At 56.7% G+C, this 15,122-nt stretch overlaps 3 protein-coding genes across 3 annotated transcripts; all 3 read right to left on the bottom strand.

Moving 5' to 3' along the window:
• Nucleotides 1–287: 287 nt before the first annotated feature.
• Nucleotides 288–4,435, bottom strand: BKCO1_600024 (glycerophosphodiester phosphodiesterase gde1; the record flags this gene model as incomplete). Its single annotated transcript, XM_020277891.1, has 9 exons — nt 288–620; nt 686–1,086; nt 1,137–1,431; nt 1,487–1,587; nt 1,638–1,641; nt 1,692–1,733; nt 1,784–1,842; nt 1,896–4,214; nt 4,300–4,435. The coding sequence occupies 9 exons, from the start codon at nt 4,433–4,435 to the stop codon at nt 288–290; spliced, it is 3,690 nt and encodes a 1,229-aa protein (XP_020133755.1).
• A 2,952-nt stretch (nt 4,436–7,387) lies between these two features.
• Nucleotides 7,388–9,508, bottom strand: BKCO1_600025 (carbohydrate esterase family 4 protein; the record flags this gene model as incomplete). Its single annotated transcript, XM_020277892.1, has 5 exons — nt 7,388–7,766; nt 7,829–8,092; nt 8,147–8,558; nt 8,614–9,196; nt 9,251–9,508. The coding sequence occupies 5 exons, from the start codon at nt 9,506–9,508 to the stop codon at nt 7,388–7,390; spliced, it is 1,896 nt and encodes a 631-aa protein (XP_020133756.1).
• A 2,197-nt stretch (nt 9,509–11,705) lies between these two features.
• Nucleotides 11,706–14,064, bottom strand: BKCO1_600026 (vacuolar protein sorting-associated protein 11 like; the record flags this gene model as incomplete). Its single annotated transcript, XM_020277893.1, has 3 exons — nt 11,706–13,175; nt 13,234–13,856; nt 13,908–14,064. 3 exons carry the CDS (start codon nt 14,062–14,064, stop codon nt 11,706–11,708), a joined length of 2,250 nt encoding a protein of 749 aa, XP_020133753.1.
• Nucleotides 14,065–15,122: the final 1,058 nt, after the last annotated feature.

A 15,122-nucleotide genomic window follows, 5' to 3' on the forward strand; every position in this document is an offset into this window, starting at 1 on the left:
GTTAGAAAAAGTCCAGGGTATCCCTCCCCAGATGTAAAAACGGCCCGGTAAAAACAAAAGGACAGCTCCGCCCGCGTGTTGAAGCGGGCTGAGGGTATATCGAGCAGGAATCAGCACCAACAATCATGAGGAGCAACCGCCAGCAAGAAGAGAAAAAAAAGATGAAAATGCATTCGAGGATCCACGCTCACTAAAGGGAGCAGAGCTTGAAAGAGGTTCACAGTGCCTTTTTAGCCAAAAAGAGGAAACCCACACGACTTCAGAATTAAACCACTTTTCTTCTACCTCTAGAAAACAGCTCCATTGACGGGGTCGCCGCCGGCGGCATCGCCCTTGGGGGCGGCGTAGACGGGCACGCCGTTGACCGTGTCGACGATGCGGGCGATCTCCGGGGGCAGGTCGCCGTTGCTCTGCGTCTCCTTGGCGACGGCGGCGGCGGCTGCGTCGGCTGCAGCGGCGACACCGCTGCTGGTGCCGTTGGCGCCGTTCGCTTGGGCGGCCGCAACGGCGGCGGCGCTCGCCTTCTTCGCCTTCTTCTCCTCTTCGTGCGCGGTGAGGCCCTTGCGGATGGCGAGGACGCTGTCGACGATGACGGCGTCGATGCCTTCCTTGACTTGCCGCTGTTGAGGAGGTTTCCGTTCAGTACCGAGTTTCCTGGAGGGAAGGTAAGGATATTGACGCTTACCTGCACGTTTACGGGGTCGTTGTTCAGTGTGCCATAACTGACGCAAACCAAACCAGACTCCTTGACGACTCTGACCAGGCGTGGGCACATGACCAGGGGTTCCGCTGCAGTGACGACACCGAGGAGGTTCCAGCGTGAAGCGAAACGAATCGCTTCCTGAACACTGCTGGCCCGGATATCTCCGACGGGGGAGGTACCCGCGTCACTGAGGAAGAGAATGGGGATGGAGGGCTGTTTGAAGGACAGCATAAGGCAGATGTCGGGATGGAAGGACGAGAATATTATGTTGCGCTTTGAGCCGAGATCGTAGACTTGCTTGAGGATCGTATCCACAAAAGAATTCAACTCGACAGCGTATGTGTCCATGTCATGCTCCTCAGATTCGTGCAACATTGGGTATTCTAGCATATTTTAGCAACGGTTCAACAAAGGATGCTATGTATGTACTCACTCATCTCAATGTTGAAGCCAATCGACTCAGGAAGCTTCCTGAACATCTCTTCAAGGGTGGTGAAGGGTGCCTGGATGAAGTTGCCACGGCTGTTGCCTTTGTAGCCCTTCGTCTTGAAATCGCGGGTATGCTTCATGCGTTCGTTGAGGTCGGATTGACTCTCCTTCTTGACATCGACGGAGTACGAGCGTGGCCGGGCCCGAACTTTGGCGAGATCCTTGTTCTCAGCTTTGGCCTCAACAGGAGACGACGGCCTTGAGGAACGAGGTGACTTCTGCTCGCCCACATGGAGGAACTGACAGAGCATCAGCCATCGCGTATCTGAGGCAATACGCACCACCTCTACTTACCTGGTCCAGCGTCAAGGTATGCACCGGTGCGTCAATTCCAGTTTCGCTAACAAGGAAGTCGTGGTAAATGACAGGGACGTGATCTTTGGTCAGTTGAACATCTTGAGATCGTTAGCACAAACAACTTTTGGTGCAGGTATTGCAGTCATACCAAACTATGTACAGTCAGCGAAATACCACATGAACGGGTGCGTGTGCAACATACCTCAACATAAGATGCTCCTAAATTGGCAGCAGCAATGAAAGACTACGTGTATCGTCAGTTCCCATCCTCGCTGTATCTGATAGATGCCCTACCTGAAGCGTGTTCTCGCCCAATTGCAAGGACTTCCGAGATGCGAGGTTCTTGCCCAAACCTTCAAACAAGTTAGGAATACGCAGGAAGATAGAAAACCAAAGTCGGATTTACCTCTGTGTCCAATGACCATGGTCGACGCCATACTCCTCCAATACGTTTGATTCTCCGTGATGGACAGGTTGGGATGGGAGAAGGGCGTAATGACGAGGAAGTTGAAGTTGACGGTTCCAATGACTTCCAAAGTGTTGGCAGCGATGATTGGGACGCTGATGTCGCCCTTGAGGTTCATCCTTGCAGAGCCGACCATTTGCCTGACACTTGACAGCATGGCAACACCACGTCCGACTACGCGCTCCTTCGAACCAGCATAGGTAGGGACGATGTCGAAAAGAAGCTTAACCCTAGAAGCGTCCATGGTCGAGAAGGTTATGGGGTCGGTACTGATGTTCTCCTGAACTGGGAGGTCAATGACGGTTGGTTCCCCAGACGCCCCCTGAGCAGAGACAACGACGGAGAGAGCAGTGTCAAGCTGCGTCGCGTGAGCATCAGAGATGTGGATGTCGTCAAGCTTGACGGGCTCAACATGCTTCCGCATGTCCATACTGCCAAGACTGACGAGAACCATGCTCTCCTTCTGCAGGTACCGATGGCCGAAAGTCTTGATAGGCTCCGGTATGCGGAGATCCTTGTTCACGTTAGATCGCCTGTCCTCGATGGAAGATTGTGGCGGCGACTCCGAGCGAACAGGCGGTTGCTGCCCCTTCTCCTGCTCCTGCTCGTCCGTTGCAGCGGGGGGAGGCGTAAGCTCGGCCAAAATGTTTGCGATATCCAAATGACCTCTCAAGGCAGCATGCTCCTTGGGTGTCCAGCCGGACAGATCCGCCTTGTCCAACTCTGCTCCGGCCTCGATGAGCAGCTTGGCGACGTCCAAATGGCCATCGACGCAGGCGATGAAAAGAGGAGTCCAGGCAAAAGCGTTCTCAGCAAGTTCGATGTTGGCCGTTTGATCCGAAGTCCCGGCAATGAGCGTCTTTGCGCATTCGGTGTGGCCGTAGCGAGCTGCCAGATGCAAGGCAGTCTCGCCCTGCTCATCCTGATAGTTGATGTCCACGCCAGCATCGACCAGAAGTTTTACGATCTGGACGAAGTTGGACTTTGCGGCGAGCGACAACACAGCGCCAGACTTGGACACCGACTTCCGGATGGAGATCTTCTCGTCAGAGTCCTGCCATCTCTCCGAGTCCAAAAGCGTCTTCGTCGTCAGAGGGTGACCACCAATGACACTGAGGTGGAGAGGCGCGTAACCGTCCGAGTCATGCCATTCGGGAGAATCAATCCCACGGGAAACGTCGAACTGACCCCATTTCTGCATGTGCTCGATGACGATCTTGCAGATGACGACGAAGCCATACTGGGCAGCATAGTGGAGCGGAAGTCTTCCATAGGAATCCCGAGCTGATAGCGCGGAGCGTTGCTCAGGCTTCAAGCTGTCGAGGAGGAAGGAGAGCACAAGGACGGACTCGTCATCGGCAGCCAGCAGCTTGTTCGACTGCTGCTCGGTGATGGAGACTGTCGGAGGCAGGTGCACTGGAGACTCGGCTGGGGAGATGAAATTCGCGGCATCGTTCGGAATTCCAAGGAAAGGGCCCGCACTCTGGCTTTGGCCGCCGTTCTGGGCCTCGCTAGTTTTTGCACGGCCGACAGCGATCACCAGTCTATGAATACAGTTCCGCTTGTTCAGGTCGTCCTCGTCATCGAGGGATGTGAGCTGAGACAGCAGTTTCTGGACGCACTGCCGGGACCTGGAAGAGAGGGAGCGCTGCAGGAGGTTGAGGAGCAGCTTCTGATAAGCAGGACTACCCGTGTCCTCTCCCGCTCTCGCGTCTTGAAGGAGCCCCTCTAGCTTCGAGGCGTCATCATTCCGGATGGCCTGGTCTAGGGTATCTAACAGGCCCGAGGGCAGGTTGAGGACGGCTTTCGACGACACCCTCTTCAGGGAGGCAGTGGAGTGGACGGAGCTGGCGTCGTCGAACACCTTGGCCTCGCCAAGCCCGGAAAGCCAGTCGTTGATGGCTTTCATGTCTTGCTGCAACTTGTGATTTGTAGCAAACGGGGTTGGGTCAACCTTGGTGGCCAGATAGCGCTGCTGGGTACACGAGTTGGGCACCTTCTTGTCCAACTTCTTCGTGATCTTGACGAAGCCTCTGCGATTGACCTCGCCGTACCATTGCAGCTTCCTCAACTGGCCGCGCAGCTCGAGCAGGGCGCCGACGAGGTCCTCCAACTCATCCCTGTCGATGCCGTCGGAGAACAGGGTGGCGCGGCCGAAGCGGTCGTGGAGCAGTTTCAGCCTGCGCGCCGACTCGGCGTACTTCTTGTTGTAGAAGCCGTCGACATCTTCGAGGTTGCGGTCGAGCGAGTAGAAAAATTCTGCCCTACAGGGTTAGCAGCGGGCTCGCAACACATGGGCCTTGCGGCGAGTCAGGCTTCTATGCAAGCTCCGGCGCATGCTCACCCGCCAGATCGGCCTCTGCTCCATTCTTGACAGCCTCAGCCGCCGACTTGACGAGCCGCTTCAGGCCCTTGTAGTTGATGTAGTGGGAAGCCCATTCGGGGACCTGGTTGCGGGCAAGATTGTGGCCGAACTTCATGCTGGGTTATGTTCCGAGGCGCCGCTCGGCTGGCGGTCCAGTGGGGCAGGATGGCGGCCGCGGGGCGCTCAAGGAGGGGTACAGGGCAAGGAGAGAGTCGCAGAGGCGGGCGCGGCGCAGAGGGGGGGAGCGGGAGCTGGAGCTGTTTATGGGACGGGGGAGGTTTGTCAGAGCCATTCGAGCGCGTGGAAGGGATCGCCAGCAAAGGCCCGTTCGCGGGAGGGAGGGAGGCAACCTTGGAGTTCCGAGAGGTGGCGTGGCAACGGATTTGGAGGGTTGAGTGAGCGTGGTGGAGAGTCGTGCTCGGAGCGGCGACGATTACTGGACGACAGCGCCGGGCCCTGGTCTGGCGCGCATTGAGCAAGGCTTATGTCAGTGACGAGCATGGGGCGGCGCAGCTCCGGCTGCTATAAAGAAAAGGGGCCCTGGGCGCGCTCACCGTCTGGCACAGCTGTAATCCGTATACCAATCCGTCAAGGAACACAGGGCGGTGCACGCGGCGACGGCTGCGGGTGCAAGGCTGGCGGGCAGGAGCGGTTATCGCGGGGCTTATCGCCAACAAGCCGCGGTCGTCGAGCTGCGAGCTGCGAGCTGCCAGCTGCGAGCTGCCAGCTCTCGCGCGCCCTTCTCCCGCTTCATATCAGCCAGCCCGTGTCGGCAACAGCATGGCACAGCTGCGGCTTCTGTGCGGCTTAGTGCCATGGCCAGCTGCACTGCGCGGATCCATAGCGCATGGCGCCCTCCCCGCCAGTCACGGCCCAGTCACGGCCCAGTCACGGCTCGCCGCCACGACGCGGCCCGGCGTGCACTGGCTGGGCAAGGACATCATGCTCCCCGTTCCTCTGCTGCTGTCCGTCCACGCGCATGCGCCCCTCCACTGCACCCCTCTCTTCCGCGGCGGCCTGGCACCTGGCACCTGGCACCTGGCACCCGGCAAACACAGAAACAAGCAACTCTGCACGCGACCAACTGCCCAACCCAGCGTGCTGCGCGCCATTGGCTGCTGCATCATGCGGGCTCGCGGTCTGGCCGACGGCGGGTGACGGCGGCGGTGCTGGACGCCAAGCAGCGCTTCTAGAAGACGGCGGGGCGGGACCGGGGTACATGGTTACTACGTACGCTGGACAACCCACCCTCCCTCCTCGCACGCTGTTCTCACCGGTCCGGCGCGCTGCATCGTGTCCGGAGTTACATCACCACGCCTCCTCTTGGCCACTTTGCGAAAACTCTTTGAGTCCACCTGGCCCGCTGAAAATCCTGCACACCAAAGCACGACTCGCGTCTTTAAGGGTCCAGCACCAGCCCCCGGGCCCCACCGTCCATCACCTCCCACACAATCCTGACCCTGCACATCCGCCTACCTACTACCTACCATCTCCCGAACACGCCCCGCGCACTTTTCCGCCGTCGCCTGCTGACGACGTATGGGCCGCTCTAAGCCCCGGCCCCGACGTCCAAGTCGACACACAGACTCCAATTCCGCCAGCGCTGAGCCATCGGCGTCCACGTGGCTCAGCGGTGCTGCGTGAGGGTGGAAACCGGTGAGTCTCGCCATGGCGAGACTGGCCCAGCGTCTCCTGCATATTATGAGCTGTAGCGCCGCCAGCGAACCCAGAAGGCAACACGATTCATACCCCGGTCCCATGAGCTGTTGGAAACGCGAAAGAATACGAGGAGCCGCGTGTTGATTTTGAACATGACCCGCCAGCCTACTACTCTACCATTGCGTTGCAGTAAATGCCACGGTCCCGCTCGTCTTTTCCAGGTTTGCTTGCTTACCAGACAGCCACAACCACAACCCTCCACGTTGGTCTGTCCAACCACCTCGGCCTCCAAGTAGCTACCATATATAACATCTTTCACTTGGCGTTGTCCTACACACCGAGCATCTCCGGGTCTCGATTGTGGCATCCAAACACCTCAAAAACAGGTCGCTTAGCTCAGTTGGTTAGAGCGTGGTGCTAATATTGGCAGTCCTCCCTGAGGACTAGAAGTTGACGCCAAGGTCGCGAGTTCGACCCTCGTAGTGACCATCCTGTTCTTTTTGATTTTTTTTTGGCCCTTGTTTTGCTTTTTGGGACGGCCGGAAGCGTTGCGCAATTGTTTTAGACATTGCTCTCTTTTTTGGTCCACTGGATGGAGATGGTCTTTTTGACTTTGTTTTTGGCCACACCCCCTTTTACGGGTGGGTCATGTATGGTGGGTGGTATGAGATGGGCATTGACTGATTTCTTTTGTGGTTCGAAGAAGCCCTGCGGTGGTGGTTGATATTTGATACGCTGCAGAGGTTGATTGAGAATTTGACGGCTGATTTGTTGTTGAAAAGTTTATCTTGTTTGACTCCCGTTCCATCTGTTCAATACAGAATGAAAAGACCACTGTCCGGGCGAATCTTCGAACGAAAGAGCGGAAAGACGGACGACACGCAAAGGGATAGATAGTATCCGTACTCTGTAGTAGACCTGCTCACAAGCCAATGGAACAACTATCAATTTTAGGAGGCTACATTTGACGCTCGGTAGTACATTATAACATTACTAATCCACAAAAGCAAGCATAACACCACGACCGTACATCCATTCCACTTAGATGGATCAAAGGATCCGACCAAACTGGCAGTCACGCGCAACGCACCAAGTGCCACGATGAGGGGAAGTGCGTGGCCTAAGTCAGGGGGGAAAGACAGTCGTTTTCATCATCTTTTGAAGATCTTCTTGAAATCATGGGATTTGGATCCTCAGCCCAGCGCTGTGTCGAGCAGCCGAGGGCATTAACTATTATTAACCAACATGCACAGGAAGCTTTCGTTTGCGAAAAGCTCTCGCGCCCTTTTTCGTTCCACCAAAACTTTGGGATACAAGAATTACAAAATACCAATGACATGAGATCACTTCCCCCTCTCTTTTTAGACTTCCAAAAGAGATTAGACATTTACTCGGCGTCTTCTCTTATTCAAAAATAACATCCGCTGCCAAAGCTCTTCTGGCAGCCAAGGCCGCAAGAGAACATTGACGAGCCACAGGTGCCGAGGATGCTGCAGCATCCGCCGAACCTGGAGCCCGCGCACGTCGTGCCGCCGTTGCGCGAGCCACAGAGGCCGTTGGTGCTGGCCTTGGACGTGGCGGTGGGAGCAATAGCCGTCGAGGTCGTGGCAGTCGTGGCGATGCTGCTGGAAGAGGCAGCGGGCGACGATGCTTTTACTGTCGAGCTTGTCAGCGTCGATGCTCCGGTGCTAGATCCTGTGGCCGGGCTGGAAGGGGTTACTGAGGAGGTGCCGCAGGTGCCAAACTCAGAGTTGCACCCCGTGCCGCAGTAGTCGCTCGTGGAGCCACTGTGAAGGCTGAATTAGCATATGTCGTACCAACTAACTTTCAAGGGTCGGGAAGAACTTACCACCAGCCGGCAGCGGAGCAGCAATCTCCGAAAGTCGAACCAGTGCAGGTGAAACCAGTGGTTCCGCCGCAGGTTCCATCGGTAGACACCTTGAGATTGGCACCAGATGTTGGCGACGAGGCACCCCCAGAAGTAGAAGAAGATGACGAAACGGAAGAGATCGTAGTAGAAACAGCAGAAATGGAGCTTACTTGACCCGTGGTGGATCCGCAAGTGCCAAAGGCAGACTGGCAGCCAGCGCCGCAGTAGGCATCAGTCGAGCCACTGGTATGGGTCAGCATATCGCTCACTGAAGACGCCTTGCCACGATTTACTTACCACCATCCGGCGGGAGAGCAGCAGTCACCAAAAGTCGAGCCCTTGCAGGTCGAGCCAGTGGTGCCACCGCAAGTAGCATCCTCGGAGATCTTCGTCGCGGTAGCAGTGGGGGCGGTCGAAGTAGTGCTAGTGGCGGTGGGGACAGCAGAGGTGGCAGAGGTAAAGACACTGCCGCTGGACGAACGGTACCAGTTCGCCTCGTCGTCGCCAAGGCACTCGCCGACGGTGACGGCAGTGTAACCGGCAGCCTGAAGAGTCTGGAGCATGAACTCAGTCAGGTTCTGGGCCGTCTGCTGGTGAATGTCGTGAGCGATGGCCAAGAAGTCGTTGCTGGCCGCGTCCTTGCCAGAGAGGGCGTTGGAGAAGTTGTCCTTGGCGTTCTGGATCTTGTCCGGGGTAGTGTTGTCATAGTCTGAAATGTTCGTTAGCATATATAGCTTATGATAGACACATTCTTCCAAGCGTACCATCGGTGTCCGTGTCGAAGTAGGTGATGTGGTAGCCCAGAGCCTTCAGGTCGTCCTCGCAGCCGGACTCGGCGGTGCAAGAAGAGTACGGGGGACGCATGTAGGTGGGGAAGAAGCCGAGGATGTTCCTGAGGGCCATCTCGTTCTTGATCATCTGGTCCTTGCGCTGAGCAGAGGTGATGGCGCTCAGATCCTGGTGGCTCCAGGTGTGGGAGGCGATCTGGTGGCCCTCGGAGTACATCCTCTTGATGACGGTGTCCCAACCGTAGGCGGCGTTGTCGATCTCGCCCTTGCCGTTGTTGTTGCCGGTAATGAAGAAGGTAGCCTTGGCGTTGTACTTCTTCAAGACGTCGAGCATGCCGTCGGTGTAGATGTACGGGCCATCGTCGTAGGTCAGGGCAACCTGGCCGTTCACGACACAGTCGTAGATACCAGCGCCACCATACTCGACGGAACCCTTCAGGTCACGGGTGACGGAAGTGGTGTTGTCTCCAGCAGGCATGGCATTGGCGTCACAGGCCGGGCCATAGTTGAACTGGCAATCCGGAGACATGCAGTAGTCGGTGCCGACGCCGCACCAACCCTGATGCTACGTCAGAGGAAAAGGCGTCTGGAAGGGGGATGTTGTGCAACTCACGGCAGCAGAGCAGCAGTAGCCCTCGTTGCAGGATCCATAGCCCTCGCCGCACTGGCCATCGGTGCCGCCGACGTCCTGGCGCTTGATGGGAGCGTGGTGGTGATCGGGCTGGGCGGGAATGCCACCAAAGATGTTCCTGGCCTTCAGGTCGGCAATGGCACTGCGACCAAAGAGCTTGGGGATGCCCTCGGGACCATCTCCGTGGGCGGAGGCGACGGCGGCGACGGCGGTGGTGGCGAGCAGCGAAGTGAAGTGCATGATTGCGGTAGGGAGTGGTTCGATCCGAATTGTTCACGAAATAAAGAAAAGCGATTGATGATGAAGCGCGCGCGTACAGCAGATCTACGCGCCCGGCGAGAAGAAAAACGAGGGACGAATGGGCACAAGCGACAGGATGGGGACAAGAAGCTCAGCGCGGCGCGGCGCATTGTTATATCTAAAATACGAAAGGTCGGCAGTATAGAGCCAAGGCGGGCAGGTAGTGAATGATGCATGCAGGGGCCGGGAAGAGCTGTGATGTGGAGATGGCCGCTGTCGGTGGTCGCTGGTATTGCCGCAACGGGCAGGGCAGCGCCTGAACGAGGCGGATGTGCGCAGGGAGTGGGCTGCCAGCGCGGAGCTGGCATGCCTGAAGGCGGCTGGTGCGCGGCTGGTGCTGCGGCGCCTCGGCCGGTGGAGGCCGCTGGACTGCTTCTTTCGTTGAAACAACGGGCGCGTTGGAGGCCAGTCAACGCGGGCTGGGCAGGCCCGTCCGCAGGCCAAGCCACCGATGCCGCGGCGCACGCTGCATATACGACCACGGCCCCGGTTCGCAGCTGGCAGGGCTTGCAAGCCTGCCGCTGGCAGGGGCCGGGGTCCTGCAGCCGCCAGCAGCGGCGCGGCGGCGAGGCGGCGAGGCGGTGGGGTTGGCGGCGCCGGCAACGTGGGACTCCTGCTGTGCGGCCATTTTGGGCTGGTGGTGGGCGCCGCGGGTGCCGTGGGTGTCGGCAGTCGTGGAGATTCGAAGGTACGAAGTACGAAGGCGGACGCGGAGCTCGGGCGCGGCTCGTTTCGCCATTCTCGTTGTCGTCGCCTTGATCGCTGCCGAGCGCGTTCCTGCAATCCCATCCCTCTATTTTTAACCTTGTCTGCCGCTCTGCCGCAGATCCGTCCAGTCTCTCCACTCCACTCCGCGCGATCTGAACAGGATCGTCTGGGATCGTCGTGCGTCTCGCCAGCGACGCAGAGCCCGCTCGGCCTGCCGTGCTTCCATCCAAGCAAGCGCATGCTCCACTCTGGAACTGCACTTGATAGGTAACAGGCGCATGCAGTGCCGCGGAAAGAAAGGTGCTGGGTGCTGGGTGCCGGGTGCTGGGTGCCGGGTGCTGGATGCACACCTACGTCTTCTCCTCGCGTCTTTCTGCGCTCGTGCCCTGCTCCGGCATCCTCGAAGCCCCGTTGCTGAGTCCGTGACGTTTGCGCGACAGCCGGCCGACGTCAAGAGTTCAATTACGCTTTGACGCGGTGAAACAATAGATCTCGGCATTCGCGTGTCGCAGCCAGCCGTCGCCCGCAACCCCTCCGTTTCACTCCCCTCTGTCTTCTCACCGCTGGCTGTTTCTTCGCCCAGTGCGCTAAAGCCATGACGGGGCGCGCCGCTGCTGAGCCGATCCAACGGGAACCACGGGGCGCGGCGTCGTGAGAGATGCCGCTGCTGGGCGCTGCTGGGCGCTGCTGAGCGCTGCTGAGCGCTGCAAGCTTACGCATGTCCAATTTGACTGCTCATGCGCCTGTCAGTCGTTGCCCCTTTCGATCCAAAACCCCCGGCCAGAAAGGGCAGCTTCTCGGATTTAAGCATCGCTCATACTCGGGCCAAGCGGTGGGAGCCACGAGGCTATAGCGACACTTCCTTTTTCTCTTCTTTCGCCTGCTGTGCCCTGCAGGCCATGTTGCATTGCTTCCCGTCGCCTGACTAGGCCGGTATAGTAGGCGCATGGCGGCGAATTGCGGCCGGAATATTGACAAGGAAGGCTCTTTGGTCTCCCGAGCCAATCTTGCTTTTGCCCCCATCGCTCCATGGCCCCAGGCACACACGCGCAGTGGTGACTTGCATGCGCCGCAGTGCCGGGCCGTCTCGGGAACCCATTTTCGCCCAATTAATGCCATGCAGTGCATGCTGTAGCATGTAAACAAAATCCATTGGGGCATCCCAGGGACTCTCCCGCTCCACACCCACCTACTAGCCTGTGAGCGCGTCCGCTCGAGCAAAACGTCAAGTCCCCTCCCGCCCGAAGTCTAGCCATGGGGTATACCTGCGCCCAGTAAAATATTCCGAAAGCCCTACAGCCCGCCATCGGCTACACTGCTTCTCGTGGCTTGCACGCTCCTCGCCGCCACTCAGTCCTGTGCGACTCACGCGAGCCAAAGACAATGTCATCCATCGACGCGTATGTGCTACAATGCACCTCGACGTGGCTCACTTTCTGACAATCTTCAATAGCGGTGCGATTCTCGCCTTTCGGCTCAGTCCCACCCGGACCGGTACCTTGCCCTTGCGCAGTGGCGACGGCTCCGCGGATCCTCCTTTGATTGCTACCTTCTGGTTCGCTCCCACTTCGTGTTGCTCGCTCGGCTCTTCTGATGATCTAGAAGAGCCAAGAGCGGGGGCCGCGTCGTCTGCAGTGCCTGCATTGCCTGCAGTGCCAAGCGTCGCTTCTTCCACATCCTCTTCTGTCTTCTGAAGGTCATGCGACTTGCCGTCTTCCAAGCCCGCATTTGGCTGCATCTCCTGACACTTCTCGTTTTCATTATACGGAGGGGCTTCCACGGCTGTCCGTAATTCGTCCACGTCGGTTGCAGCCGGCCCTCGAACCTTATTCTGGGTGGACCGTGGTCGGCCACGACCTCTTCTTTTCTGCTTCGGCTCTTCCACTTGCTGCACCTCGCCAACCGCGCGTGCAGGGCTGGCGGGAGACGGCTGAACCACGGGCGAAGGAAGCCTCTCGTGAAGACCATCGTCCCTAAAGTCAGGATCATGGAGTAACTGCCCGGTATGAGTGACCAATTCCTCCGGGTCTTGGTTTTCGCTAGCCGATGGCATGACTTGGTGCCGCTTGTCCACCTCGTCTATCTGACTTTCCTCTGTCATGCTAGTAACATGTTGCTCATCTGAAATCGTGTTGTTGGCTTCCGCTTGACGCTTCCTTGGTGGTCTTCCCCTTTTGCGTTTTTGCCTTGGTGCATCGATCTGAGTCTTCTCGGATGCCGACAACGGCACGTCAACCGGTGGCGCTGCGCTTTCTTCTGTCGCCGGCGCAATAGTCTCTTTGGTAAATGTTGATTCTGGCTGGGTGTTATTGTGTCCCTGAACTGTTATGACATCACCGGTCTTGCGACGCTTCGTCTTTAGCTTTGCTGCCTCCTCTGGTATCACCGAGTAGGCAGGCTCAACCATGGGTGAGCGTATAGACCTCGAACGGCTCGGTCTTGGGACGTATCTTTCTTTTGGCAACCCGATCGCACGATCCTCACTGTTCAGCGCGTCGCTGGTGCTAGTTTCCCGTTCTTTCTTGGCCTTCGAGGCTCTGACTGCACGTATAGACTCCTGTATCGACTGGTCGACCGCCCTTTGCGACTTCGTAGGGCTGTCTTCAATCTGAGACTGTCTCTCCTGTCGAAGCGAAGCTATGCTGATGTCGGGCAACGGGTCTCCACCAAGCTCGTCGCGTTCACCAAGTTCGTCATAATCTGACTGATACGTCCGTGAACATGACCGCTTAGCTGCCACCCTCGACCTTGGTGTTGGGAAAGAGTTGCTCTCATTGTTCAATGGCTGGGGTCCTACTTCTTGAGACTCATTTGGTCTAAGTGATTGGCTTCGGTTTGTGCTTCCAGGATGAGGTTGCTGTGACTTCCGACTGCTATTTTGGCTAGACCGCATTGCTCTCTATATTCAGTCAGCATCTAAGCAACGTAGAAAAACGTACACGTGGAAGTTTACTCACCTCATTACCTTCAAGTGAGTCGGACCAGGAAACAGACGGATTTTCAATAAACTTCGACGCCGCAATCCTAGGAGAATTATGGTATTGGTTCTGTTGATACTCTGCGCGAGCGGCCTCCAGAAGCCGCTCTTGATCTAGAGTCGCCTCTGGGATTGTGCTAGACATTGCCATGGGGAACATCACAGCGGGTTCGTGTCCTGCGAAATCTTCCTGTAAAAAGGAAGGCATCGTGGGGAGAGTAGCTTGGTTCACGGCTGAATACTCTCCAGAAGTTTGAGGTGGCGGCTCGTCCTCATTCTGGTGAGCGCAATCTCCGCGATCGCTCCTGCGTCGAACTGTCTCATCCTGCTTCATAAACTCGAAGGCATTCTCTCCTTCACCGAACAAGCTGTAGTCCCCCCGGTCTGACCGACCGTATGTCCTTGTGGACTTCCTTCTGTCGGGTCTCTTTGTTTGCGATGTGGCATGACTATCGAGACTCGAAAGAGTGGATTTGCGTTTGTGCGAGCCTGTGGGTGAGTCCCAGCGAGTGGTGCTATCTGGACTATTTGTGGTTCCGTTCGGAGCAGCCGATTTGGCTATGACGTCCTCATGGGCAGCAGCAATCTCGCGTCGCAGTTCTTCTACAATATGTTAACCAATCACTGTCTCTACAAAACTGGCAGCCGGCATACCCGTTGAACCTGTGCCGGGTAAGGACTTCTGGGAATAGGCGGGGATCTTTTCGTTCGGCGGATGGGCAGGAGCCGGTGAGCTGTCCCTGCTGGCGACAGGTGAGAGGGCGCCGAAGCCACCTTCATCATCGGAGTCCTCGATTATGTTGCGCACCATGGTCCATGGTCAATGTTGGAGTGCACTGCGCCGAATGTTGCGGACGAGTCGCAAGTGGAGATGGCGGAGACGCGCCCGCGGAAATGACGCCCCGCCAAACGCGCGATCACGTGAGTAACCACATCGTCAACACTCCTCTATTCCCTTTCGTCGAGCTACATTTGAATACAATAGACACTCTTAAGAAGAAGAGAATGAAACGAGCACACTTCAAGGGCTGGACACAATATCTTACCTGCGCATTCAAATCACAATCTCGAGCAGCTAATTGCTATTCGTTGGACTTTTGTTTCTTTTCTCATGCAGGGCGGAGTAACGTCAAGCACACTAGCTGTAAAATATATGCAAGAGGAATCAGCCAGGCTAAGCCTCCGAACGCTACTAACATCCCTAAAGACCATCCTCACTCACACCACACGGTATCATAAATCCCTGGGGGAAACAAAAAAAAAGAGTCAAAAACAAAAGGAGTACATTAATATATAAAATAAGAACGCAAATACCTCCTGCCACTACCTTCAAAGACAATCCAACACTCATCGTCACCCGTCTCACCATTCGCGCATTGAGCTCATGCCATGCCAACCAAGGCAAAACAGGGGCCCAAAAGCCAAAAAGAACAGGATGGTCACTACGAGGGTCGAACTCGCGACCTTGGCGTCAACTTCTAGTCCTCTGGGAGGACTGCCAATATTAGCACCACGCTCTAACCAACTGAGCTAAGCGACCTGTTTAAACAATGAAATAATGCAGTCATTATATATACAGTAGCGTTTGGAAGGGAAAAGATTTCTATTGCCAGAGCGGCTACGGGAGGGAGAAAACGGGTTCATCTATAGGTTCTAAGTGCTGGTAAAGTACTAGTGAGGCTTATAGAGTTGGGGAGGGGCTCTCTTTACTTAATCCGGCCGGTTCCGGTAAGTGAGTAATGTGTACCTATAATCGGTCCATACCCATTTTTCCTTTCCCGGCGGCTTCCTTATTTAAGTTAAGAAAGGCGTCGTACCTATCGTTATTCTTATCTACGGTCGACACTTAGTTCAGAAGTCATGCTGGAA

Source organism: Diplodia corticola (genome assembly GCF_001883845.1).
Source record: "Diplodia corticola strain CBS 112549 chromosome Unknown scaffold6, whole genome shotgun sequence".
Taxonomy (NCBI): domain Eukaryota; kingdom Fungi; phylum Ascomycota; class Dothideomycetes; order Botryosphaeriales; family Botryosphaeriaceae; genus Diplodia; species Diplodia corticola.